The sequence below is a fragment of the Alosa pseudoharengus genome, unplaced genomic scaffold, assembly GCF_046254945.1.
Source record: "Alosa pseudoharengus isolate Yale_2024_CS ecotype anadromous, Long Island Sound unplaced genomic scaffold, YU_APseudo_1.1 YU_APseudo_1.1_scf_3, whole genome shotgun sequence".
NCBI classification, from domain to species: Eukaryota; Metazoa; Chordata; class Actinopteri; order Clupeiformes; family Clupeidae; genus Alosa; species Alosa pseudoharengus.
In genome coordinates, this window is record NW_027468718.1 from 32,149,285 (window position 1) to 32,176,908 (window position 27,624).

General features: G+C 41.6%; 1 protein-coding gene across 1 annotated transcript in view; it reads right to left on the reverse strand.

The window, feature by feature from the left end:
- Positions 1-22,610, reverse strand: part of cckbrb (cholecystokinin B receptor b) — a 32,613-nt gene extending 10,003 nt beyond the window's left edge. Inside the window, exons 1-3 of the mRNA XM_076264050.1 lie at positions 22,161-22,610; positions 10,957-11,211; positions 7,717-7,978 (exon numbers count right to left, since the gene is read on the reverse strand). Coding sequence (XP_076120165.1) covers positions 7,717-7,978; positions 10,957-11,211; positions 22,161-22,353 — 710 coding nt within the window. The 5' untranslated portion in view covers positions 22,354-22,610. The remainder of the gene's footprint in view (positions 1-7,716; positions 7,979-10,956; positions 11,212-22,160) is intronic.
- Positions 22,611-27,624: the final 5,014 nt, after the last annotated feature.

Genomic DNA, 27,624 nt, shown 5'->3' on the forward strand with positions numbered 1-27,624 from the left:
TAAGGTGTTGAGTGTTTGAAGGTGTTGAGTGTGTTCCCTTCCTTGTAGCATCATTTTCTGCATTCCACAGTGGGGAGAAGTTCACCTTGTTTAAATAACAATTATATTTCCGTATTAGCTGCATACTTGAGGTTGGAGATATTAAGGCACGTCAAGTTTCTCACATACTGGAACTTCAAGATACATAGCCTTATGATTTTCTTATTCAGTTCTGTACTTGAATTATGAAACTCGGCACAGATACACAATTATGATTTTGGATAAACATCAGCTAAATGACTAAATGTAAATGTAAACTAGAAAATGTAATTTTGAGGAAATTACCAGTGCATGAAAATATAAACATACTGTATATTAACATAAAATGCCAAACAAACTTTTATTTGGAAACAGTTGGCAGGAGTCATAGTTGATAACAACTGACAGTTGAAATGGCTGAACAGTTAAATAGTTGAGTAGTTTAAATAGTTAAATTATTTAATAGTGAATTATTGTAGTGAGGACATTTATTTTGAAACAGTTGTGGGCAGAGGAAATAGTAGTCTTAAGAGAGCCAGATTGTTTGATGCTTAAAGCCTGAGACAGAGTATATAGTTTAAAAGTTAAATGTAGTGTAAACATATACATCCATTATAATGGCTGTTGATAGACAGAAAGTTGAATGGATGTTGATAGGCAGATTGTTTAATGGATGTTGATGGATAGTTTAATATGTGGATGAGTGAATGGTTTGAAGAGGATGAATGGATAGAAGCTCGAGCTTATTTCCTCTGTGCACGAAGTTATTGTAGCCAAAAGTAATGATAAAAGGCACAACTCCGGGAGGACTTGTTGTCGCCATGGTCAATGCATTTTTTTATATATATATATACAGTATAGCCAGGGGCGCCTTAATACCACCCGAGGCCCCTGGGCTATATGTTTTTTAAGGCCCCCCCCAACCGCAAATATCAATTATGATTAAATGATACCAGGCCCGCGATCTGCCCCGCCTATTTACATAGCGTGCGCTTTTGGTTAATAACATGCAGTGTAGCCTATCATTATTGAGCCTATGTAAAACCTTTACATAAACAGGAACAGAAAGTCCTCGAATCACGTCAGCCCATGACATCGCTTATCAAAAAGCTAGCCTACTGCACAAAAACAAGCGTTGAACTTTTGGCTGGCTGTAGGCTTAAAAGTTAAAGTTAAAAGATGGGTACACATATGGACGTTTAAAAGCTTTTCAAAAGTGCATGTGTTTGTCGTGTCGGGGGGTTCCCCAGGAGTTTTTTTGAAATTCTGTCTACTTAACACACCAGTTTAACGCAGTTTGGGAGGGACAGAAATACTAGCCTACAGAACAAGCTGGCTCATGTGACGTGAACATGAATTATCACTACAGTACATGACATCTCCCGTTAACAATGGAGAAAACATAACATACAAACTTAGCTGTTGGTGAACGGAGATGCAGATCACTAATTCATTTCTTTGCGCCACAGCCCATGTTCTGTGTTCACTCCAATGAGACACGTTACATGTTTTTAAAGCCGTTTCATTTCCAGGCTATTTGCTACGATATTTAGGCTACCTGCTATGCCTTCTGTTTTCATGGACAGTTACAGGAATCCACGTCATTCGTTTGTCGTTGCTTCAATCCTACCCACGTTATCTCCAGAGTTTGTATTATAAGTTTGTCAGTCTGTTTCAGACTCTCCTCTAGCTCCTCTACACCCGTTGGGATTTATTGCGTTTTGTTACATGTTGTTACACTTTAGAATTGGAGAAGACGAAGGGGGCCTCTGCATGGATGTAGCCTAATTGTAGAGCAGTACGATGTGCTCAATTATTTAGGCTAGCTCCAGAGTAGGCTAATGACGCCGCAAATACGGACACAACGTTTATTATTATTGATTATCATTATTATTATTAGGAGGCCCCTCATTGGTCGAGGCCCCTGGGCTGAAGCCCAGGTAAGCCCCTGCATTAAGGCGCCAGTGAGTATAGCTGTGATGTGCGCACATACACGCGTTGCACATTATGGCAAATGGGCCATGCCGCTCGTTATACGTTACCCAAAGTATATGTAGCAATAAAATAAAACAGAAATACATGAATAAATTTAGATTAAAAAGCAATAATTGCATGAAATACAGCTTGTTCAGGAGTCAAGAAGCTCGAGTCTGAGACAAGTCAAGTCTGAAGTCTTTTGAGTGGAGTCGCAAGTCAAGTCTGAAGTCACTGTTTTTGCGACCCAAGTCCCCATCTTTTTTTACATTTCTATCCCTTCATTCTCTTTAATTCAAGTTCACAGCACGAAGCTGACATGCACTAGAAGAGCATTTATGCTTTATCAAGAATCAAAAAGATTAGCGTGGCACCGCTCTAGATGTGTCATTAAACTAATTGTGCTATTTCGCTAGGTATAGAGAGATCTTTCGGTTTCACACACAAAGTGCACTTAACTGTTCTTCATATCCTAGATGTCTCTGACAAATTGAAAATAATGAGCGTAGGCTTATGTCTATCAAGTCAGCTGCAGCCAGCCACAGTCATCTTCAACCAGTAACAGGAGATACGTTCTGCTATTTAAGCAGATTTTTTTCTCCTCTGTTGTTCTCACAGTGTTGTTTGCGAGTATCAATACAAAACACCACTTAATTTTGGGTTAAATGCATTGTAATGCGCGTTACTGAAGTTTGTACCGAGTAAAATATTACCCGATTTTTTTGTAATGCCTTACATTACCGCGTTACAGCAAAAAGCAATATATTACAGTAATTACATTACTTTTGTAACTCGTTACTTCCATCACTGCACACACACACACACACACACACACACACACACACACTCACATACAAACAATAACCCACAAACATACACACGCACACACACACATACACACTAGGGGTGTAACGGTACACAGAAGTCACGGTTCGGTTCATACCTCGGTTCGGACATCACGGTTCGGTACGAGTTCGGTACAATGGAGGGAAAAGCAAAACAAAAATGCAGAAAGCATTTTTTTTTTTTTGTGCATGTCTCAGGCTGTACCACCTACTGTAGTGTCATACAGTCTCTTCCCTGAGCTATCTGCAACAGCCTGAAGTGTGTAAGATGTATAGGCTAAACAGTACAATAAGTACCGAGACTCCATCTGTAACTTGTAAATAAAATAAGACAATCAGCCATAAAACTGAAAATAGGCCTACAGCATCTCTTATTTCTGAAAGTGCAAATGACATAGAAATTTGCCTCAATATTTTTCAGTGTGTACCAGGCTTGGAATTTCACCATTCTGGGGGCAAGGCCACTTGGCCTTCAGTTGGGCATATTTGGTGGGGGGCACGAAGGCCACATGTCAGGGCACCAAGGCCAAAGTTAACTATACAGTAGTAGGCTATAAAAATGATCAAAGTTGTATTTGGCCTATTCACTGCAATAGACCTGCATCACTGTATGAAACATTACAAAAACATGAAACATGACATATTACATAGAACTGTAAATCATCTGATCATCTAATATTTACAGATATCTAGGCTATATATAACATTTATTTTATATTTGGCCTGTTATGAAATCATGTATTGAACAATTTAAGCACAGCTCAGCTTTAAGAGACTCAAATAGCCTAGATGCATGCATTTTGTGATCAAATGCTTTCACAAACTCTTAGTCAGCTGTCCTATGATTTACCAATATCTAGGCGATATTTGTAACATTTATTTTGTATTTGGCCCGTTATGAAATCATGTGGAACAATTTAAACACATTGTAAAACGCAAAGCCCAAATTTGGAGACATCCATGCATGTCGAAATTTACTGCAAATTCAAAACTAGATTACTCTGGAACGGCTAACTGTACAGGGGACTGCTTTACACTTTTGTGTTCGGTAAGGTCTGCTGTTTATTCCGATATATGGTTTGTCATGTGTTAAAAGAAGGGTTCGTGAAGTATTCCACCGAGATGAATGGGTAGGGAGATCATGGGACGTAAAACCTTCAGTAGAATGTATGATTAAATTGAATTATATGTAGGCCTACTTTTCTCGCGAACCGTTCAACACAGCAATTATCGGCTAACATCGTTTAAAAGCTGAGAAAAAGCTCTTTCATGTGATACTTGTGATGTCTGTGTAATGTATAGGCTACTTCGCGAGTAGTTCAACTGAGAAGAATGGGTGAATTGGACGCACTTTCTTGCGCTGTCACTTTCTCCACTGCGTAAAAGACTAAATTAATTTGCGCTGTGAATGCTAAGATTATTTTGACAGGCCACAGGCTAACTAAAAATCGCTATTAGTAGGACGCAAAGCAGAATATTGAAAGAATGGGGCACCAAGGCCACCGTGGCCTGTAAACCTCTGATTTTCAAAGGAGCTTCACGGCCAATGCAAGGGGCTACGACGGCCATGGCCGTCGTGGCCGTCGTGAAATTCCTACCCTGGTGTGTACAGTAATAATCAAGCCTAGCCTACTAACTGTGAAAATATCACACTATTTTGCCTTATAAAAAACGAAATTGCTCCTTTCATTTCATAAACAGACTACAACTAGAAGACTGTGACTTTGCCCTTCGACGTTAACTCACATAGACTGTTCTATATATAGCCTACAGTCTATGTTAACTCTGTAGCATGGTTTGTTTATTAGCCTGGTTAGCGTTGTCACTTTCTTTTACTGTCTATGCACTAAACACTACCAGCTCCTCGTGTGAGAAGTTACAAGTTACTCCAACATAAAGGTAATTACCACGTGATTTACATAGCTTTCTGTCATTACGAAATCATTTAATTTAAGCCATAGGTTTTGGCCCTATTTGAATGTGTATCAAAAGGCTGCTGAAGCGCATGGGAAGTTTTTTTTCTCTCATTTCAGTGATTGGTAGCCTACATCATCATCTGGGTGATGGCTTCGAATATGTGTAGCATATATTTCCACTCACATACCACATAACAACTGCTGAACAACGCCGACACACAGTTCCATCTTATCCACCACTCTCTCGCCTGTACTACTGTAACTGAAGTTCTCAAACTTCAAAAAACCTTAAAGATGAACTGAACTGAAAGAATCAACATTGATAATGTGTTGATTATGACAATTAAAAATAAATGACACTAAAAAAATAATTTAAAAAAATCAATACGTAGCCTTTTTTAAGCAACACCAAAATTGCGTTTGTTAGTATTAGAACGCTGCCAGGTTCAATGACGTCACTGGCATGGTAGGACCTGAGAAGTTCTATAGGCAACAGCTGCAGCATATTATGTATACACGAAAATTTGTAATTTTAATGGCATGGGTTACAAATTTGAGCCTGTGAGGGACAGGCCTGTAGTGTCTTGACTACCACTAGATGGGTTTCAGGCTCCAGCTCAACCTTCAGTAGGATCATTTGGGTGAAAATGACTGTGTGGGCGCTGCCGGAGCATGGACACTGGAATCTATCTGTTGCAAAGCAGTGGCGAAACGTAGGGAAAATGTTCAAGGAAGCCAAAGTGACGGGAAAAATGTGTTTATTTATGTATGTGTTTATTTCGGGGGGTATACATTTTGTGCAATGTACAACATAGATACATTTTGTGCGGCACAACATAGGCTACTGTAGACCTAGCCTAGGTCATGTAGAAAACTGGACGAGGGGCGCTTGAGACAGCAACACGCACGCTGTCTCTCTGTCTCCCTCCATCCCTCACACACATACATTGCCTACTGTACATCCTCCACACAACTGCATACTCACTCACCACCACTACATTAGGCCTATGCGAAGGCTACGTGCATATACAAATAAGCTATATAACACGCATTGTCACGTCAATGTAGGCTAACGCAGTATGGACTACTGGCACTAGTAATAGCAACTCACACGGGCTCTCTCTCTCCCTCCCTTGAAACTGTTAAAAACTTCGTTACCCCAAGTTGACCCCAGATACACGGAGGATACACGAGTTTGCCGTTTATTTTAGGCTAACGTTAGTGGAGAGTTTGCAGATTTTTACCTTGTGGATGTTGATATTGCACGAGTCTCTTGGATAGCAGTACTGCGAGTTAAACTCCCTCGCATCAACAATCTGTCCTGAGACGGTGAACAACTGGCTTCAGGGTGAGTAGAAAGGGACATTGGATTCTGTTTACAGACCCGCTGTGGTTTAGTTACCAGCTAGTAAAAGCATTATTATCGATCTGTGATATCGTCGGAGTCATGGTTTACTCTCTATGGTCGGAGTGCTAGCTTGTGGAGTTTGACATAAGAGTGTTTCCAAGGTGTTAGCTGCTAGCCCTTTCCTAGGTTGGATCGTATGGTAGCCTATCTAACACTGGACCTCACCTGAGGCTACTTTGAGATATTATTCCAAAGGAGACAGATAGGCTACTGCACTTAAAACTTTAAACGATTGAACGAACCTTCCCAGACTTTGTAATTGCGACCAGTGACTGCATTGAATGAACGAAGCCGAAGTTGAAACTTAGGCTCCATGGCACATAGACTGTGGGCTCGCCTTTCTATGAATTGAAAAAGACTACAAGCTGTTCCACCGAGTTTGCGATAAAGTAAGCAAGAAAAGGGTTTTTTAAGTCAGGATATGGCAAGTCAATGGCATTTATTCGTCCAAAGTTACAGACCAGTTTCCATAGTGCACATCTTATCAATAGTTTGAATGTCGTGTGTGTTTCTGCTCATTGACAAAATAGCGTTCAGTATGATTCATGCCAAATTAATTTCCCCTGTTAAAGTGTTCGCCTTTGTTTCACTAGTTTGGTTTCATTTTGTATGAGATTTTGTGATGTAGGCTAGCCTATGATAAATGGCTTATGGCCAATATGTAACTCAGCTAGGCCTAATGTTAGTTTCCTCAGCCATGTCAGCTAGCCTCAGACTCATTATCTGCTATGGCTGCTAGTGCTAGTGCAGAGTAGCTTACCATGCCAGTGACGTAGCCGATTGTTGAAATCCAACATGGCGGCGCCCGTGTAACAACAACACCACTTTCAACGTACAATTTTATCCCTTTTAATAAATTCAGCCATTTTAATCATTGTACCAATGAGAAGAAATAAAATACATCTGTTATATCACCTTTACTTCAAATTCCAGTTCAGTTCATCTTTAAAGAGACCAGCGGGTCCTCTAACTCTTGTGGGTCGCCACCTTAGTGCTGCTAATGACTGACTGACTCGACCGACGAGACGACCTGACAAAAAAAAACATAGGCGCCAATTAGAGCTAAGGCGAGGCTACAGATTAGCGTTAGGTGTCGCTAAAGAACTCCCGTAACTCTCGCTACTTAAAGGAATACGCCACCCCTAGGTGAAATTGGGTCTCTCCCCGCAGTCCCTAGAGTTGGATGAGTGAGCCAAAGCGTTTTATAGCCGACCCAGCCATTGTCCTAATCTAGAAACGGCCCGGTTAGCTTTAGCTTAGCGTAGTCGCTGTAATCCGGCGCTGCCAGCTAGCATGTCGTTGCAAAAGTGAATCAAATAACTCAAGATTTTTTATAATTATTTCTCGTAACCTGTACATTCACATCGAGTACAAATATCAATGCAAATTAACACGAAGGGATTTACTAGACCAATTTAGATTTGGAACTATTTTCGGGCATAGCACCGGCAAAGCACCGCTGCCAGGCGCAAAGACATCAAAAATAAATAAATAGGGTGTGGTCAAGGTGCATTAAAGGTTACACATGGGGGCATTGGTGGACAGGTTCTCTCACCAGGTCTGCTCGACTCCACTCTTAGGCCACTCGTGGCGACACATGTGTGCCGTGGTGTTGTCTGGCTTCTGTCTGTCCTTCAGAGTGCTGAAGATTGGGTATGGAGTCATGATGACGAAGGAGATGGCCCAGGTAGCGGCGATCACCTTGTAGGCGTGCGAGCGCGTCTGCCACGCGCGCGACTTGAGTGGGTTGCAGATGGCACTGTAACGCTCTATCGCTATGGCGACCAGGCTGAAGGTGGAGATGCTGACAGAGACTCCTGTGGAGGGAAAAAGAACAATTTAGAGGGGCATGAGATGCATCCAGCAGCTGTGATTGTCCCGGAACAAAATAAAAAAAAACACTTTACTTGAAGGTATCTACATAAGAGTGAACACATGACACTGTCATGACACATGAACCCTAACCCTAACTTGTCATGACAAAAACCGAATGACACTTAATGACAGAAGCGTTATGTCATAAACGTTTATCTGATTTAATGTTTATGACATGTACATGACAGTGTCATGTCACTCTTATGTAGATATCTTCAAGTAAAGTATAACCAACAATCCCTTAGCATGTTTCTCCAAGAAATCATTGAGATACAGTAATAACTGTTCTTGTATTCCTTATTCCTAAAATAGGGTTACAGAAACTGGTCAGAATTCAGTAATCTCTGATTTGCTTCTGTGAGACAGAAGAAAAGACAGCAGCACTGTCCTCTGAGATGACATTTTAGTGTGAATATGCAGGAAACCATTTTAGGACATGACTAATGAAATCATAATTTAAGCCACTTAGAGCCACTTAAAACACTATAAAAGGTCATTTATAAATAAAAATCTGTCTAATGGGTCATAGGTTTCATGATTTTGATAATGGCTCATTTATCTTTAATTATAGCTCAAAGCCTAAAATTGGTCAAAGGTAAAAAATAAAGCTCAAAATTAAGCACTTAACGTAAGAAATTATGATTTCATGAATGACTGGTACAAACACACTCAAGAATACCATTTATCACATATAAAGGTACACACAAAGTCAAAAGGGCAATGTGTAGACTTATTTCCAAGAGAATGTCTTCAAATCCGAGAAACTGACTGACCATTCCCCTATGCCCACCCTACACCCGGGGATCAGAGAGGTGAAATTACTTTCGGCCTCAATCCCCCTTCCTTCCTGTTGTACACACACAGTGCAAACACAACCCATGTTTTCAGTGTTGTGGTGTGCAGAAATATGACACAGCACTGCCAGAGGCCAATATCTGGCAAAGGCAAACAAGGAAGTCCGCTGGCTTTAATCCTTTTTACCTGAAGGAACACCAACATATGTGTACCCATGAGATGCTACATTCTTTATCTCAATGTACAGAAAGAGACACCCTAACCAGACTGATCAAGCTTTGCCATTTACTTTTTTCATAAATTAATCCATTGATTTTTTTCTCTTCCTCCTTTTATCTAAGATTATGTGAGTGGTTCCACATCTTCTTTATTATCTCTGTCTGCAAACATGTGTTTTTTTAGCAATGGACTGTTCCTTTCTTTTGGTATAAAAATGTCTGGACCAAACTGTGTTATGTGAACAGTGGTGTGCAAAATATGCCTGTCTGTTTTTCTTCAGTGGAGTGATTATTGTGAGATAAGGCTGGAAGAGTTACTCTTTCAGTGTTTCCCACAGAATTGGATTCAATTTGTGGCGGTAGCTGACTTTGACAACGGGGGGGGGGGGTCACTTTAAGACGTTTGAGGGAACCCTTGCGATTGCAACACAGTTGAAAGGCTGCTGATGTGTGGATGCAATTCATAACGTTTTCTACATAGTTAAAATGAAGGTTCGAACTTCTCCTTGGGACAAGCACTTTTGAATTTTGGAAAACACTTTTCCATTTACATCGGGATTTTGCAAACATTCAGTGTCAGAGTCAATAAAATGAGCCCTTCAACGAAATTGACAAGCAGCTGTAAGTAGGCTAAGCATACTAAATTCGACATCCAAACAGTATTCTAACGTTAGCTTTGAGATACTGCTTGATTTCATAACTTAACTTAGTTTAGTCTCTTCAATGTAGCCTACTATGTTGTGATCAGACCTTAGCAGAGTTAACTTTAATGCAGCAGTTTTGAACAAATTTGCGCAGCATGGTCACGATGCTAAGCGGATTTAATAGCAATTTAGCCAGACGTCTATGCAATGCATGTGGCAACAACAATCCTTCAACAATCGTGAATATTTTTTTTAAATGCACATGCAGAGGAGTGGCAGCGGGCTACGAGAGAGAGCGCGGGGCAGGGCAAGGAAAGGCTGCGTGAGTAAAAAGCGCAGCTCAATGGCAATGCAAGGATTTGACCTTATATTTAAATGAAATGAAATTAAATTAAATTAAACATAGAATATTCATCTGTGGCGGCCGATTTTTATTTTGTGGCGCCCCGCCACAGATTAGTCAATGTATGGGAAACACTGTCTTTGCTTACATTTTCTTTCTCAGAAAACATGGACAAGAGAGGAAAATGAGCAGACATCACACTATAATCAGATTATCAGATTCTCACAATACGATAGAAACAGGAGAGGAAAATGAGCAGACATCACACTATAATCAGATTATCAGATTCTCACAATTCGATACAAACAGGAGAGGAAAATGAGCAGACATAACCAGATAATCAGATTCTCACAATAAGATGCACAGAGGATATCACATCTTTCAGGCATTTCTCAGATACAGTCTATGTGAGATGAGAGTGCAGGTAGTGGGATTATTGGTGTCTAAACCAACTTCCCTTTCCCTCACCCTCCCTCACTAATTACCTACTGCCATCAACTGATTTAGAGCTGTGAGTAAATAGATGAGGGCATTTAAATAACCTAAAGTGTGTTTTGAAGAAGCATTAGCTATATCTCCGTTTTTAAAAACATTAAAAAGTCAGGCTATTTAATTGTGTATTTCAGGTAATATCATCAAATTGCCGTTGTGTTGTTTTGATTGAGTAAAGATAAATTAAATAACAATTACAGTTCTACTGAAATTACTTGGAAAACAAAATGTAAAAAAAAAAAATATTTATGAAAATTCATTAAAATGGTGGATATAACGTTTTGGAAACTCTTCATTTGTTCTTTTACCGATCCACACACACATCTAGCATTCACTGACAGCCCACCATGGACCACTAATTATAAACATCTCAATCGGATTGACTACATGAGATGTGATGTGGGCTGAGACGAGATGGCCGGTCTTACCCATGAGGTAGGAGACAATCTTGCACATGGCCGCCCCGAAGATGAAGTCCTCCAGCAGGTTGGGGATCAAGGTGAAGGGCATGCAGAAAACAGCCATCATGAGATCGCTGATCGCCAGCGAGAGCAGGAAGGAGTTGGTGACGGTGCGCATGCGCTTGTTGACCATGAGCACCACGATGATGAGCAGGTTCCCGAAGACGCTGACCAGGAAGATGATGCTGTAGAGTAGGACCCGCACTATTTCCGAGTCCATTTCTTAAGAGAGAGAGAGAGAGAAAGAGAGAGAGACAGTTGAATAGATAAATGTGGAGAAAGAAAGCAGGAAAGACAGACAGGGAGAAAGAAAGAAAGACAGAAAGAAAGAAACTTTAACTTTGGCGAAAAAACCTTATCAAAAGTGTTCTAAAGATCACTGAAACAGTCCATATCACCAGCTAAACACAAGAATGAAAGAATGGGATAGGGTGTGAGAGAAAAAGAGATGTGCGAGTGGAAAAAGAAGTCAAACATTAGGTAGCCATGATCAAACAGAGAGGCTGTTGAGTTTCGCCCCCTGATGAAGCTATTTATCTAGCATTTAGGAAAGCAGACGCACCATGCTGTGGTCTGGTGCTCTAGTGTGGTATGATGTGTGGTATTGGTCAATTCTGTTGTACATGCAGGTCAATACCTCTACCTCGCTCCTTTCCCTCGCCTTGCACTGAATCGATAAGCACCGACTGCTGGACAGTGTACCTAAGGGATCAGCTCATCATCTGCATACTGATGGCAAGCTCAGGATCATCATAACTTCCCAAAGCCCTGGAGATCTACCTCATCATCTGGACAGATTGTCTTGCAATGAGGGGTGAGGGTGGGGCGTATGTGTGTGTGTCTGTGTGTGTGTGTGTATGAGGGGCCACTATCCAACATCATAAATCTCCAATCTGCTCGAGAGACTGTTAATTTCTGTTCGCGTGATGGAACACGAGTGCGAATTAGGCACCTGACATTTCAGAGCTGCATCCAGGAAAAGGTTGTCGCCTGTCACTGCGCGAGCTTGTGTGATGGACCACCGAGCCGTGAGCATCATGGGAAGGACCCTGGCTTAGCTTTCCTTCCTCTGCTTGACAGGGTGGTTGATGAGGGTCTTAATACATGACAGCTTCATAATTCCCTTAAAGCTGCCATAAAACAAGGTAGCAAAAAAAAACTGTGTATTGATTTCTAACACTGACTGCTCTCATCCCTGGGCTCAAACATGCATTATGGCAGTGTTTCTCAAACTTTTTCAGACCAAGGACCACTTAACCAATAAAAAAAATCACGAACCACCTACCTAAAAAACAAAACAGTAGACCTACTTCAACAGTATATTACACAATAGGCCTACTCACTGAACCACTTTGCTTATTGCCTTTGCACCTTGGTTATTGTGTCAGAAGATTCATATGATTTAAACTGTCGTAGCTTACATAGGCAGTGTTGCAGAACTGTTTGGATATACATACAAGTTGGTTCAATATTGCAAACAACTCATCTATATTACATTTTACCACGTCTGCTCGCGGACCACTTGGGATACCAGTGGTCCCCGGACCACACGATAAACACTGCATTATGGCAACATGCTTGTTTTAATATTTGAAAACCTCAATTTACTTGGCAGACTTTGTGTGGACGTGCAGTAGCCAAGCCCCACAATGCAGTGGAACAGCACAGTGCATAGGAGCAGAGTACATCTTGGTAAAGGCGGCCAGTGGCGAAAGGAGCATCTCCTGGGTCCACCACTCTGTTCTGTTTAGGGACCTTTAAGCCAGTGCCAACCTGCCGCCAGTCACTGCCAACCAGCCAATCTGGCCATCCCCACAGAGCACACGCAGGCTTTCAAGAGTGAGCCACTGAACTGGATGTTGGCAGTGCCTAACTGGGTATTGGCACTGAGGGAAATGTGATATGGCTTCCAATAGATTGCCTTGAGCAAAACATTCACACTCACACACGCACGCATGTGCGTGCACACACACACACACACACACTTGCCACATGAGCACAAAGTACGGCACACAGTTTGCAGATTCCGAATAGAGGGCAACACCAAGATCACCCTTGCATATGAATTAAATTGCACTGATTATACGGCTGTATTTCAGTGCAAGACCTAATATAGATCCCTGTCCTGTGTCAATCCTGATCATTATAAAACTGAGGTTTTTTTTTTTTTGTGGACCACAAAGCTGAAACACAAGAGTGTTTTCAACTATATATTCTAAGTTATTTATGTCTGTACTTGTTTTTGTTTTCCTCACTGATAAAGTGTACTTTTAATAGCAATAATTATTCAAAACTTTTACCTGCATGAACTGGTTAAACAAATTCTATCATTGATAAACACAATAGGAGGGAAACAAAGCAGTGTGTGTGTGAGAGAGAGAGATAGAAAGAAAGAAAAAAGACTGAATGAAAGAAACAAAGAAAGAAAGAGAGAGAGAGAGAGAGAGGATGAAGATAACCCTCCATTTCACTATGCTTATTAAAACATGTTACACACTGCTAGCGTTTGATCAAAGCCAATTCGTTTCTCCACTTGGACCCTGCTTCCAGGGCGGGCACAAATCTCCCTGACCGTATTTCGCACTGCACTCTTGGCATTTGTTCTGGCTGTTTGCTTTTGGGCAGGGTGAGCCAGCGTGTCCTCCTGCACCCCGACACTCTCTGTCATCCGTAATCAGCTCTGCCAAGGATGCGTGTTGTGGCCCCATCTCGCTGTGGAGAGAAAATATGCTTGTTGAGAGGGGAGGCTGTGTTTTCTTTCTTTTTTTTTTTATTCTTCCTTGGCCGGATCGTCTCGGAATGTTTACCAGCGGAGACGAGAGCTGCTCCCATCAGGCTCCGAAAGGGGGTGGAGTGGTAATGTCTCGCATTTAGCTGTGTTTGTTTTTCTTTTCAAGCCAAAGGTAAACTAGAGGAAGCTTAGCATACCTGTGGCCCTGTTTGTGGGCATTGTCCAAGAGTCAGCGCTCAAACGATATACTTGCAGGCCTGAGAAAGTGCGTCAGTTGAGATTGTTGTCAATGTGATGTAGCCTACTTCTAGATGAGCTCATGATGCTCCATGAAGTGACTTTCCAAGAAACACTTCTCCAACTTTAAGAATCCTGTATAAAAGAAAGTTCTCCATAGAAGTGCCCTTTCATTGTTTAAAAGATATTGGAGGCTGTGATGTCTAGACTCGTTCTGTTGTCTCTCCAAACTAGATGGGAACTGATACTAACGATGATTTTACCCATGTCATCACCACCGGCAACAAGATCCGTGGCTGCCCAGTGCCCACTTCCCTCCCTGGAAGATCTACACAGCTCCCGCCGGCTGCCTCAAAAAAGCCCATGGCATCATCAAGCACCCATCCCACCCTGGTCACTGACAAACAGACTAAAATGGTTTCTAACCCAGAGCCATAACCACTCCAAATGCTGCTAGAACTTGATTTTGCATATGAAGTGAGAATGCCAGCAGAATGTGGAATGTATTGTTTGCGTATGTGTTGCATGTTTCCTTTTAGACTTTTAGTTTTATTATTTTTAGAAGATTACTATTTTAATAAGTTATTTTATTGAACTCTCTTTTGCACAGATAAAAGACATACACTTTCAAATATCATCGTATATGTAAAATTACAATAAAGATATTAATTAATTAATTCATTAATTTATTCATTCATTCATTCATTCATTCATTAATATTCATTCATTCATTCATTCATCTATTCATTACGCAAAGAAGGAATACACAGATCAGCTGACAGATCTTTGTTTGATGATGTCTGTACTAGGAATGAGCATGCCAATCTTAAAGACCAGGAATCGTAGTCAAAGGAGCTCAGTGCCAGCTTCATGAGTACTGGTATGTCTGTGTACTTTGTTAGGCAGTCAAGTCTTGATCGTTAATATGGGCAATGCAGTGTGTTTAGATCAATGGGTAAAATTAGCTAAATAAATTTCAGTTAGGGGAAGGGGTCTTTTCTCTATTAAATGCTAATCAATGCAGGAGGATCCTAATGAACACGTTGAGCCCAATCATTCCTAACTGGAGTTAATAAGCAGGCAAAGAAGCCATGCAAATACCCCAAATAAATAACCCAACAATCAAATGGAATGCGTTTAAATACATAATGCGCTTAAATACATAATGCTCAGGCTTTGGAAATGCATTACGGTACAATTAAGGTACAATCAATCAAGTCTTTCTGTTAATTTTTAGACAGCATAAATTGAATGTGAATAATTAAATAACACTTAAGGTAGAAAGATTAATTCGGTCATTCGTTAGCATGTGTACATTTTTATCTCATTGGCATCTGACTAGGGTAAGTGTACCCTTTAAGCCCACTTTCAACTTTGAAGTCAAATTAAAAAAGAGAAAAACATAGTTTCTGCTACTCATTACCTTAACCAATCAAGCACTTTGTTACTTCCATGACATGTTTTATTGCGTACCAGTCATATTTGACAGTGTTGAGTTAGTCCCATCCACATTTATGCAGTCTTGGAGGACCTCACACAAAGACCCCAAACTTTTTTGGGACCCTTCAAAAATCAACACTTTTCTGCAATTTCTTGGTAACTACATAACTATTATGCCAAATGAGAGATACATGTATTAATTGATTTGTGTGTATTAACAACTAGTACTTCATCAATTCATACTATTTCCATTCAAATCAAAATATTCGTTTTAAGAGCTTGCGCACAAACAATCTCACATTCAAACCATTAGCCTTACTGAAAGATACATGAAAGAATTAAGCATGTCAACTATAAACCCTGAATATTTTGTGATTCATTTTATATTAATCTACAGATAAATACATCATACATTGTTTTTTAGAGATGATTATTTTCATAAATTAACTTTTTTTAAATGTGGGCTTAAATGGCACAATGCTACAAAACACACACCATCCAAATTCAAATCCGATTCAATGATCTGTGCTAGGCTGGAGCTAAAAGTATAGCCAGACTCAGAGAACGGCTGGATGAACTGGAGAAAGGTAAAAATCAATTGTTTAACTCAAGATGAGGTGGGAAATGAGTGTAATTCCCCAAATGGTGGAATATCCCTTTAATAAATGATGGATTGTGTGTAGTTAATATAAAGTGTTACCAACAAATGAAATTGGTATCATCCTGTACAAATGTTAACTACTATGATGTTTAGTATCCTATCCACAGCATACCATTCAAACACGTTGATGCATGTCACTAGTCTAGCATATATGATTACATTGTGCTTATTAATTACGTATTAAGTAAGTCACTTCAGTATTGTGCCACTAGCTGTTGTTTGTTTCACTGAAATCTAGTGAAGAGTAAGGTCAAGGATTGTGGGGTGTTAGTTAAAATGATCCCCTGGGACCATTAGTCCAACAAATCCCAGTATGCAGCTTATCCTTTAAATGCATAGGCCAGGGTTGAAGGTGTCTCATTAATGTTCCCTGATCCTACACTACATACAACACTATCATCACAAATTCATGAAACATGCACCTTGAAGAATGCATAGGATTTACTCTAAAGATGGTTCACTGGATGGACATAGTTCTGTAATCTCTGAAATTGTATGTACAAATACATGACAGAGTTGTTGATTGTAATGTTAGACACCGCACATAAAACATTGGATTAAAAGAGATAATTACACTACTAAACCCTGGTGGGATTGCAGACGAAATGCCTACTTGTGCAACAACTTTGAAAGAGTTTGAGAGAGGGGGGGGGGGGGGGGGGGGTCGATGTCAGCTCATACAAACCACTCTGACACATGCTTTCATCAGAATAAAATGTGAGTCTAGCTTGTTGAAAATGTGCTATTTTTCAACCTTCATGTATTAACGTGTTTTGTTCTTTCATAGCTCTTGTAAAGGTGGCTTTTTGTAAAGGCAGACCCGGCTGCAGAGTAGGCTATAGTGACAGAGGGGGCATTTGCGATTTCCAAGGGGGCACACTTTTTTTATGGGGGGGGTGGCGGAGCAAACATTTCATGTCACTGTTGAATTAATATAGCCTAATGTTAACCGCGACCGCGAGTGTCCGCGAGACCCAGCTGTGCTCTTACATTATTAAAGGAATTAAATGGAGTAAAATGCACTTTAGTGTGGAGTAACACGCTCTGGAAATTCACAATTTCGTTGCCGTTTTTTAAAAAAAAAAACATAGTCCAGTCCATACAACTTCATTTCAATTTCTAAAGAAATACTGGACTATGTTTTTTTTTTTTTTTTTTAAACGGCGACGAAATTGTGAATTTCCAGAGCGTGTTACTCCACACTCGGCAATCGACTCCTACGGACTTTCCACTAAAGACGCCAGCTGCAGCAGCAACATTTCCGGAAAGGTACTGGCTTGATAAAATTCATTCTGGACTCTCTATCCGACCACATAAAGACCTCGGGATACTTCGGTTTAGCTTTAGGGACCCTCTACTCACTACCACGTAAGTGTAATGTTGTTTGGAACTGTAAAAGAGGTATAAAAATAGCGTTTTGTAGTGGCGAAATGACTTGCCCTGGTCACTTCCAGGCTAACGAGTTTTGACTAAAAACGGTAAAATCGAACTTTCTCAAAACACATCCGAATGACATGATTTTGATATCAACTTAACGTATGTACTCCCAATCATCTGTAAATTGATCTAAAGTGCATTTTACTCCGGATAATTCCTTTAAGGCTCTTATATGCAGTTGCTGCTGAGAGATTTGCCTGTCTAACGAATGTTATCTCCGCGATTTAAGATTGTTTGTGTAATGTATAGGCACGGCACGCACTTTCATTTCCCTATTTTTACAATCAGCTAGCCTAACAAACGCATTTAATTTAAAAAAGCAACCTGGTCAATCGCTAACAACTAAGTGCACCTAGGCCTACAACTCTACACATCCAAAAGGGCAGAAGGTTCCAGTAGGCTATCATAACTTTTTTTACCGTTTAGTCTGTGCAACGGCGCAGCCTACGACGGTGTGAATTAGTGACAGCTGTTGTCGCGCTAAACTTAAGCTCCTGTCTCTAAATAGTGTAGACTATAGGCCTACTTGCTATGTTGCTTGATTTTCTGTAATAAATGCAGCCTGTAGCCTAGGACCTAGGTTACTTCAGCAAACCCAGGCAGTGGCTTCAGTTTCGCTTTTAAAATGCAACAGTGTAGCGTGATAGGGAAAGTGCCTGTTGCGGGCTATTTAATTTACAGCATAGGCATGACGAGCTCCCGTTGTGAGCTCACCAGACCAGCGGCATCTTTAGTAGCACCCCCACCCCCTCCCAGCAATCAGTACAAATAAGCATGTTTATAACAATTCAGACAGAAAGATAGATTTGGCCAAAGGTGGGACCCCTTTGCGGTCGTGGCAGCAGTGGGACCAGAGCGACCGCACCCCCGCTCCCTCCGCTTATGAGGCTTGCCTAGGCCACGGAGGGGAGTCTCTATTGTGTGTGTGTGAGACCGGGGCAAGGAGAGTTGGCTGTGTGAGTTTTATGCCGCTGCATGTAGCCTAACTAACGAAAGAAGACTATATCTACGTGAAATAACAACAAAATAGAAACGTAATACAGTATGGTGGTCACAATGTAGGGGGCACAGATTTTATTTGAGGGGCACCGCCCCCTTTTGCCCCCCCCCCCCCCCCAGAGCCGGGTCTGTGTAAAGTGTAAAGGTATTACTTTTACTATACAGAATGGTATCCTATTTCAACTTCTAACTTTTGAGAGTTGATCAAAACAGTTCTCTTTTGGATAGCCTATATAATAACAATGAGGTATTCTGTAGCCTACTGATTATCAGTTTGTCGCATGTATAGACTTTGTATGTGTGTTGCACAACACATGTTGCACTTGGCGATCACGATGGGGATTGAAATGGTAGTGGACCATGATGGTCATTGGTCATAGAAGAAGTCAAGGACCAGTACCCCCCAATTATGGTGGGGTAATCCGCACTCTGGATGGGTCCATTATGACCAGTTATTACGCGGCTCTTCATAATGCTGAAGAATGCTCCATTCACTTGAATGAATAAGTCCCGGTTCGCCCTGTCGGGACTTATTTTCCCAATAATGACCGGCGTTCTATACATTATACCTTACTTTGCTGATTGCAGTGCTTCATTGGTGTGACCTGCACAGGGAACTGAGGCAATTCATTGCTATGTGAGTCAGGTAAACTGTGGGGAGTGAAATGGAGAAGACAGAAGATAGGACTTCCTAATGACCATTAATCACTGAAAAGTCCCTATCTGGCCATTAACATGTGAGGAATTTTCTAAACCAATTAACTGCTTTCAGCTCACTGATATTTATGAGCAGACACTCAAGGACCATGGAAGAATGATGTGTCAACTTGTTTACTGTTGTTTAATTAGGATGGAGGAGGGGGTTTGACCGTCAATGTTAATGGCTGGGAAACATGGCACATATTTATCTGTTTTTTTTTTTCTGGTTTATTTTCTGGCAGTGCTCACTGAGACCCGGTGATTTCAGCCCGAGTCCTGGCTGGTCCGGTCGCCGTGGCCGGCAGCAGCGGAGACGGGCAGTGATTGACACCTCCTCAGCGGCCGCCGCAGCTAGAGCATGTGCTTAATACAGCGTGATGGGCGCCCCCGGTGATGGGGAGATGGCCTGTGAGTGGCAAATCGATAACCATCTCTTTGCGGGGTCTACTCTTAAATGCTGATCCAACAAGCTGAGAAAAGGCCAGTTCCTGACTCGTGATGATATTGGGTTTGGAGAACACCGGCGGTGGCGGACGAATATCTATAGGCGTGTAAGGTCAAAACAACGTTCTGCCTCCTACATGCAGATACAATATACTACGCCCCATAACTTCAAGGTTTAGGGGGATTGACCATTTATTTATGTGGACACTGCCTTTATCAGTTGATTTATGTGATTTACTTCTAAGACCTTGATCTCGCTAACACCTTCCTCTACCAGGGAAAGGTAAGACGGGGGAGGAACATATAGAGTGCCCTGTGGGGGAAGGAACTATTAGCTTTCAAAATTAAATTGACTTCCTACCTAATGCACCAACACGACTGCAGTGTAAGAGCTCCCACAACATTAGTGTATAATCTCAGGCACCAATACAAATCACTTAAGTGAACTCAGGTAAACAAAGTGTGTTGGATCTATATGGTATGCGAGCAAATGCTGCTTAACATCCAGAAGACACAAAGTGGATGGATGAGTACAGCATGGAGAGGAGAAAGCGACGCCGTAAACAGAAGTGATTTAACAACGTGAGGGAAAAGCTAACAGATATGAGTAAAACAGCCATGTTTTACTCAGATAGGAGACAGTCATGCTTAAAGTTGCAGTCAGCGATTGTGCATGACGTTGCATCTGTTTATAATTATGTTTATATTTAAATTTATTAACAGACGCTTTTGTCCAAAATAAGGTACATTATATTTTAATCAAACAAAACACACCAGAGAGGTAACTCACCCCTCCCTTCAGTATTCCCATCCCATTGCATCTCCACCACACAGTGTTTCGTTTTTGTTTGGCTGCCTAAACTTATTATTACTTATTACTATTACTTATTACTTATTATTATTATTATTATTATTATTATTATTATTATTATTATTTCCAGTGTACTCACAGAAGATGTTTGCTGAATGTGACAAAAAAATGTTATGGGCTTGAAATCGATCGCTGACTTCACCTTTAAGAATGGAAGGCTAGTACCTCCTGAAGAAAGGAAGGGGATGCAATTCTTCCGTCTGATCAGGTTGTCTGTGGCATGTACACCCACCCACACGCACGCACACACACACACACACGCACACGCACACACACACCTTACCAAATGCTCACACTTGCCCACAAAGAATAACACACTTGCACACAGAATCTCACACATGTCTGCACACGAACACACACACACACACACACACACACACACACACACACACACACACATCTAACACATGTATTCCTATATTTAGACTAGGCCTCCCGGACTTTTCTGCTTTGTCCAGTTCACTGACTGTATTCCGACAAGCAACAGTGCCAGGGGATAATGACTTAAAATAACATGGTACATGGCCTCCTCTGAGCTGATGCTCCATGTAATCTCAATACATTTATGCACTTGGCCTCAAATCCCACCAGTGAAGTAAACATGCCTTTGTTGACTCAACTTAAATGCCATTTGTGCCTTTCCAGTAATAATTTTCTGGCATTTTCAATCATATGGGCATGCCACAGATGGCTTTGAGGGGAATCCTTTATGTCACATTTAATGAGCTTTCCAAAGAATGAGCAGACATATCCTGCAAGGGTCAAAATAATTGGGTGGTCACACTCCTCCTCGCAGCAAAAGCAGAACAAAATGTTTTGTCACATTGCAATGGGAGTGGTATTTTATTTCCAGAATATAGGTCTATATGCTAGATCTCACCATCATCAGAGCCCATTTTAAGACACTACAGTGCTTTGCGACAGGTCATTGATATCCACTAGGAAGGCTGAAGTGTGCAGTAATAGAACCATATAGCACAATAACTTGCCATCAGTGCTCTCCTAATTGACAGCAGATGGAGTAAACTGAATTTAGGTTCAAAGTGATTTGTTTCTTTTTGACTCAACTGCACAATGGATAATGATGTCTAATATTGGATCAGATAGATCAACGTTTCATTTATTTTGTCAGGTAAATAAGTCTGTATCACTGAAATGTCTTAATGGTTTCCCACATTTGCCTTAGTGTGAGCTGTGTGTGTGTGTGCCAGAGAGAGAGAGAGATCAACTCCAAAGCAAAAATCATGGGCAAACAATAAAATGGTTTGAATGAAACCATGGATAACATCTGCATCTGAGTAGATGGGTGACCTTTAAGAATGATTTTCTATGGCAGGCCAGTATTCTAATATTGACTCAAAATTATCATAGCTCAGCAATCCACATTCAAGCTGACAGCAGAGTCTTAACTAGTACTTTGTAAGTAAATGCTTCAGTATTAAGTATAAAACCAGCAGTTCCGCATCAACATTACACATCATATAACTTGAGTGACACTTCAGGGTACACAGCATGACAGATGAGAGGCGTAGCACTGGCGTTCCTATTGAATTTAAAAACAAACCGCACGCGCTACACGACTTCTGGAAAAGCGAATGCCAATGTTCCTTTTTGCAAAGAATAAAGTCAAATGAAAGCCAAATGCCCATTACCTCTCTGACGCGGTTGTGCTGCTTTGGGAGCCAAGGAAGCGTCCCCACAGGTGGTTGCATTGTCGCCGACATCCACACTGACGTTCGCAGACCCGTTCAGAGACTTGTCGTTTTGCTCCCACAAACATCCAAACAGCGCGAAAGTCTCGTTTTGTTTTGGTGAGTCCATTTCGCCGTGACCAGTTTGTAACATAGAAAAATGTTACACCTCGAACCTATTACTGAAACGCGTCCTGATGAACGTATCCCATTCGCTCACTTTTGGTCCATCACTGGGCTATATATAACGCCATCACCTTCAGAAACTCTTGCATTTCTTGCAGATTGGGATGAATACTAAAATTATGTGGAAGTGCTAAAGAGTAAACAATATGTCTAAAGAAAGTCAGACCACATAAAAAGTATGTTGCGTTTTATGCCTAAAGTCACTCAAACCAGAAAGATACCTCAGATTTTACGCGCCTAGTGTGCGGCTGGTGACTCTTGGGGTAGTCAAATATGTGGGAGGACTGGGAGGCAGGAGGATGAGGATTGGAGGGTCTGCTGAGATGCTCTGAAGAGGGAGGGATGACTTCGGAGGACTCCCCTACCCATCGCCAACAGAGAAAAGTTATGAATGGTGTGTGGTGTGCCCGTGTGAGGAGTGTCGTAGTAATGCCCTCTAGTGGAGGAAAATAACAGTTATACATACCGGTGTTACATGGCAACTGGCTCCCATGTTAACTGGCTGCGTTGATGACGTTTCATGATTGATGACGAGTCTTTGACAGATGTGGCCGCTTGCAGATTTGTTTCTTTCTGATATACTAGAGACGCACACAAATATGCATGACATGTTTAAAAGTCAAAATTGTATGTAGTACTACATGCACTGGACCATGAATATGCCACCCAAAAAACAAACACCTAATTACACTCCACGTGGGTATTGATCCACGAATAAATTGACCTGTTTGCTTGGTAATCCGACGTCTATCCACTTGTGCCACGAACCAGCTGACTGCTCTCACTGAAATTGACTTCAGTTGTATGATTAAAAGAAGTCAGCTAACGTTATTATAATTGTAACAAGTTAACATAGCTGTTCATGTTATCTGGCTACCATGTTATCATGCTACCGTTGCCCAAGCCATTTAGTAGGCCTTCAAAGTATCATGGTTAAGTTTTACAAACGTTTCACTGAGGTTAGGCTGTGGCCGCCCGCCCCTACCTGAAGTGTCTGTAGAGGCACATGAACATGAACGTCAGCAAATAAATCAAATAAAAATGTGTTGCCTAATTGTGTATCCTTTTGTCCAGCCTATTCTTTTAAGAATTCAGTTCATGAAACACATCATGAAACGCACACAGCAATGGGCAGGAGAAGTCTATAACGTGTCCATATTTTACACAAAATTTGCGCACAGGGAGAGTCAAAACTCTTTAGGCTTATTAACATTAATGTTACTGACACGTAAACATGGGTTTGATGGTGTTTTTGATACTTTACTTCCCAATTCATAAGTTGGTGCTTCTCCTGTGGCGCAACAGGTTCATGCCTATGAATTGCTTGATCACGCAGTCGACATGGGTTCAATCCTTCCCATCACACTTCTTTAATTATTATTTATTTATTTTTAGACCAGCAACGCTTCCTCAATTTAGGCTACAGGTAGACTAGGTGGCCACAGAGAACCTGACCACCAGTCAGTAAAATGTTTGAAAACTTAACCATGATACTTTGAAGACCTACTGGCTTGTAGCCTAGAAATCTAGACGCACCCTAGCGGCAGCAAATTAATTTGCTCAGCCTGTACGTCTAGTATCGAACCATAGGAATTTCGATTGGCTGACGCCGTGGACCTCATCCAAATCACAGCGCTCTATTTTGTTAGAGAGTCTTAAGGCGGGCTTAACAGGATAACGACAGTCCTGCGACGGTGAACAACAAGGAAGGTGGCTATGGCGATCGAAGAGCGGTTGTTTGAATCGCCGTTGGCGTCAACTTTGGAGAAGTTGGACTTGTGCTTTTCTTTGAAAGTTGAGCAACACAATGCACTTAAGTCATTCCTTTCGAAGAAGGATGTATTTGCCGTTTTGCCTACCGGATACGGATATGGTCGTAGCGCTGGCCTATTGCATGCCTAGGCAGTTTGAAAGACAACTCTCTGCCCGCCCCTTGGATTAAGCGAGGTGAATGGTTTCGATGCCAGACTATACATGTCAATGATATACTGTAGGATGGCCCGCCAGGCTAACAGGCTTGGGCAACTGCTGTAGCAAGACAACACCATCAGCCGTGGTAACTTGCTACAATCATCAGCTGACTTCTTCTAATTGTATAGACTAACTAAAGTAAATTTCACAATGACATTAGGGCTGGTTCGTGGCGCAAGTACGTAGATAAATGGTTATCATGTAAGAGGTTTCATTTAGGAAGCAGGTTTGATACCCATGTGGAGTTATTACAGTATAAGGCTATTTATTGTTTTGGTGGCATATTCATGGTCCAGTGCATGTAGCGTAGGCCTACTACAGAAAATTTTGACATTTAAATATGTCATGCATATTTGTATTTGTTCGTCTCCAGTTTCCATCAGAAAGTGACAAATCTGCAAGCGGCCACATCTGTCAAAGAAACGTCATCACTCGTGAAACGTCACCAACGCAGCCAGTTAACATGGGTGCCAGTTGCCATGTAACACCGGTAGTGTACACTGCTCAAAAAATTAAGGGAACACTTACAGTTTTCCGCAATTGTTAAAACATATTTTTTGAAACCTTCCACCCTTTTCTCCATTCTCAAACCACATTCACAGAATGTCTGACAGTTCTTGCAAAATAAAACACTCGCCTCAAAAGTTTTACTTGTGCTCAGAACCAGAACAGTGTCAGAGTACCGATCCAGTGTATGATTGAAGTGTTCCCTTAATTTTTTTGAGCAGTATATTATGTATGTGGAGTAGCTCGTTCAAGGTGTTCAGGGTAAGAAACGACTTTCAGGTCAAGCACATATTGAGACAAATTCTACCTCTAACAAATCTCACTGAGCCGATGCTATTGTAACCCAACCACGAGTAGCCTGTCAATTGTTTTTCAACATTCATGCCATGTCTGACCATGGCAAAGCTGGCAGCTTTTTCATGAAAGAGAGGAAGGAGTGAGTTTATAGCAGGTGGGTCAGACAGTTCTGGCTGAAGTGAAGCATCAGTTTGATTGCATGCTCAGCCCACTTTTCCTGTGTTATTTCCCAGGCTAAGTTCACCACAGGTATTGGTTTAGTTAACTTTTGGCACTAAGATGGCCTTTGGTTGACAAGTAACAGCTGGAGTTGTAGTGTATACTTCTGAGACAAAGCATTTTTATGCTTTTTGAGCTGGCTGAATGTATATTTGCTCTCTAGCACCTTGTAGCTTCTAATGTTATTCCCGAAAAAACGGTACAGTACCCCCCAGGAAGCCCCACAGATTCACAAATACACACCCCAGGTGGGGACACAATTAGCCTAGGGATGCCTTTGTTTGCCTAGATTTAGCTTGATAATTGAAACCCAGCTAATGGTTCTACATTGGCTAATGCTAACGCTAACACTGGCATAACATTTGGTCAATGAGTTGTGTCCCTATTTAGGGCTTGATCACTGCTCATGTGGTCATGAGCCCATCTCCCTATCCTCCCTCACATCTGCGGCCCTCCAACTGCCCCTCTGACTGCCTACCCCCCGTCTACTCAAGGATGCTACTGTACTCAACACAGTTGCCCCCTTCCTCCTGCTGCTGATAAACACCATCCTCACCTCTGGTTGCGTCCTGGCTGCCTTCAAGCATGCTGTGGTGCAACCATTACTAAAAAAAACCAACCTCGACCCCGCCATCCTCTCAAATTTCAGGCCTATCTCCAAGCTACCGTTCCTATCCAAAGTCCTTGAGCGAGAGGTTTATGTCCAGCTGCAATCCTTCCTATCCAAAAATAACATTTATGAGAAATTCCAGTCTGGCTTTAGAACAGCCCACAGCAAAGAAACTGCGCTCCTGAGAGTCCTCAATGACCTGCTCCTAGCCGCTGACTTGAGCTGCCATGCCAACTGCAGACTAACTGGGCCTCTGACATCCTTCCATCCATCCGTGAACGGTGCACTTCACTGTCTGGTCAAGGGGATCTCTCAGGACAGCTGGACCTAGGCCAGATACTCTGCGAAAGATCTGCCGTAGCCGCCGAGCTGTTGCTGACCTGCGAGCTGCCATGCCAACTGCAGACTAACGTTAGCGGTGAGGAGCTGCAGTCTTACGGAGTAACGTTAACAGACGGTCGCTGTTAGAAGTCCACCGAGTTGCGGATCTACACGATCGCCCACTACCTCTTCCAGTGATCTCCATACTGCAGTCTACAAGGCCTAATGTTAACGTGATCTCCAGACTGCCAGTGAATTCACCGGGTCGATCATTTGCTAACGTTAAAGAGCTTTGTTGGCATTGCATCGGTTGTGAAGACACTCTGTGCAGTTTTCACGGATCATCATTGCCCTTGGACATTTTCAGCTGGTTTTGGAAATTGGACTAATTTTAACATCACCTTTCCCCCTTTTTAAATATATTTTCTTTTTTTTCCCCACTTTTTATTTGTTTATTTGTTTTGTTGTCTGTCTTGTATGTCTGGTGTCACGGGTACACTGGCGACTACGCCGCTCCGTCCAGCATTTTTTTATTTGTTATTTTTTAAATGTGTTTGTCATGTCTTGATGTCATTGGCACGCTGGCTACTACGCCGCTCCATCCGGCATCGTTTGTCTTGTTATGTGTCTTGATTGTTGGAGCGCTTTGGGTTGCACTATGTGCATGTTAAATGCGCTTTATAAATAAAACTGACTTGACTTGACTCAGGTAGCCCTGTGATTCTGGTGCCACCTACCTGTCTGATCTTCTCCACCACCATTCCCCTTCCAGAGCTCTACAGTATGGTCAGCCAACTGCGGCTGGAAGAACCCAGGGCCAGGCTGAAAACTAGGGGGGGACAGAGCCTTTTCAGTGGCAGCCCCTAGACTCTGGAACTGCCTCCCCCTCCACATCCGTTCAGCTCAGTCTCTGAATGTTTTTAAGTCCCTTTTAAAGACCCACCTCTTTTGCCTTTGGCTAGTGTCTCCCTTTATGCCCCAGTGTTTAGTTTTAAATGTTCCTTTTTCTGCATTTCTTAATTTATTTTAACTGTAGCCCTTTTTGTTTTTGTGCCTTCCTATTTTTATTTATTGCACTTTACTGTGAAGCACTTTGGTGCGGCTAAGCCGTCTGTAAATGCGCTATATAAATAAAATCGATATTGACATTGACATTTTAGCAATAAACTGTCTTTTGAAAATGATTAAGTGATTCTTCCAAAAGTTTAAAAAAAATATTTATGTTATGCATACATAAATAATTAACTTCTCAGATGAGGATTTATTTGGGGAGTCATGTCATTCTGACCATTTTAAGCCTGTTTACCCCCCTTT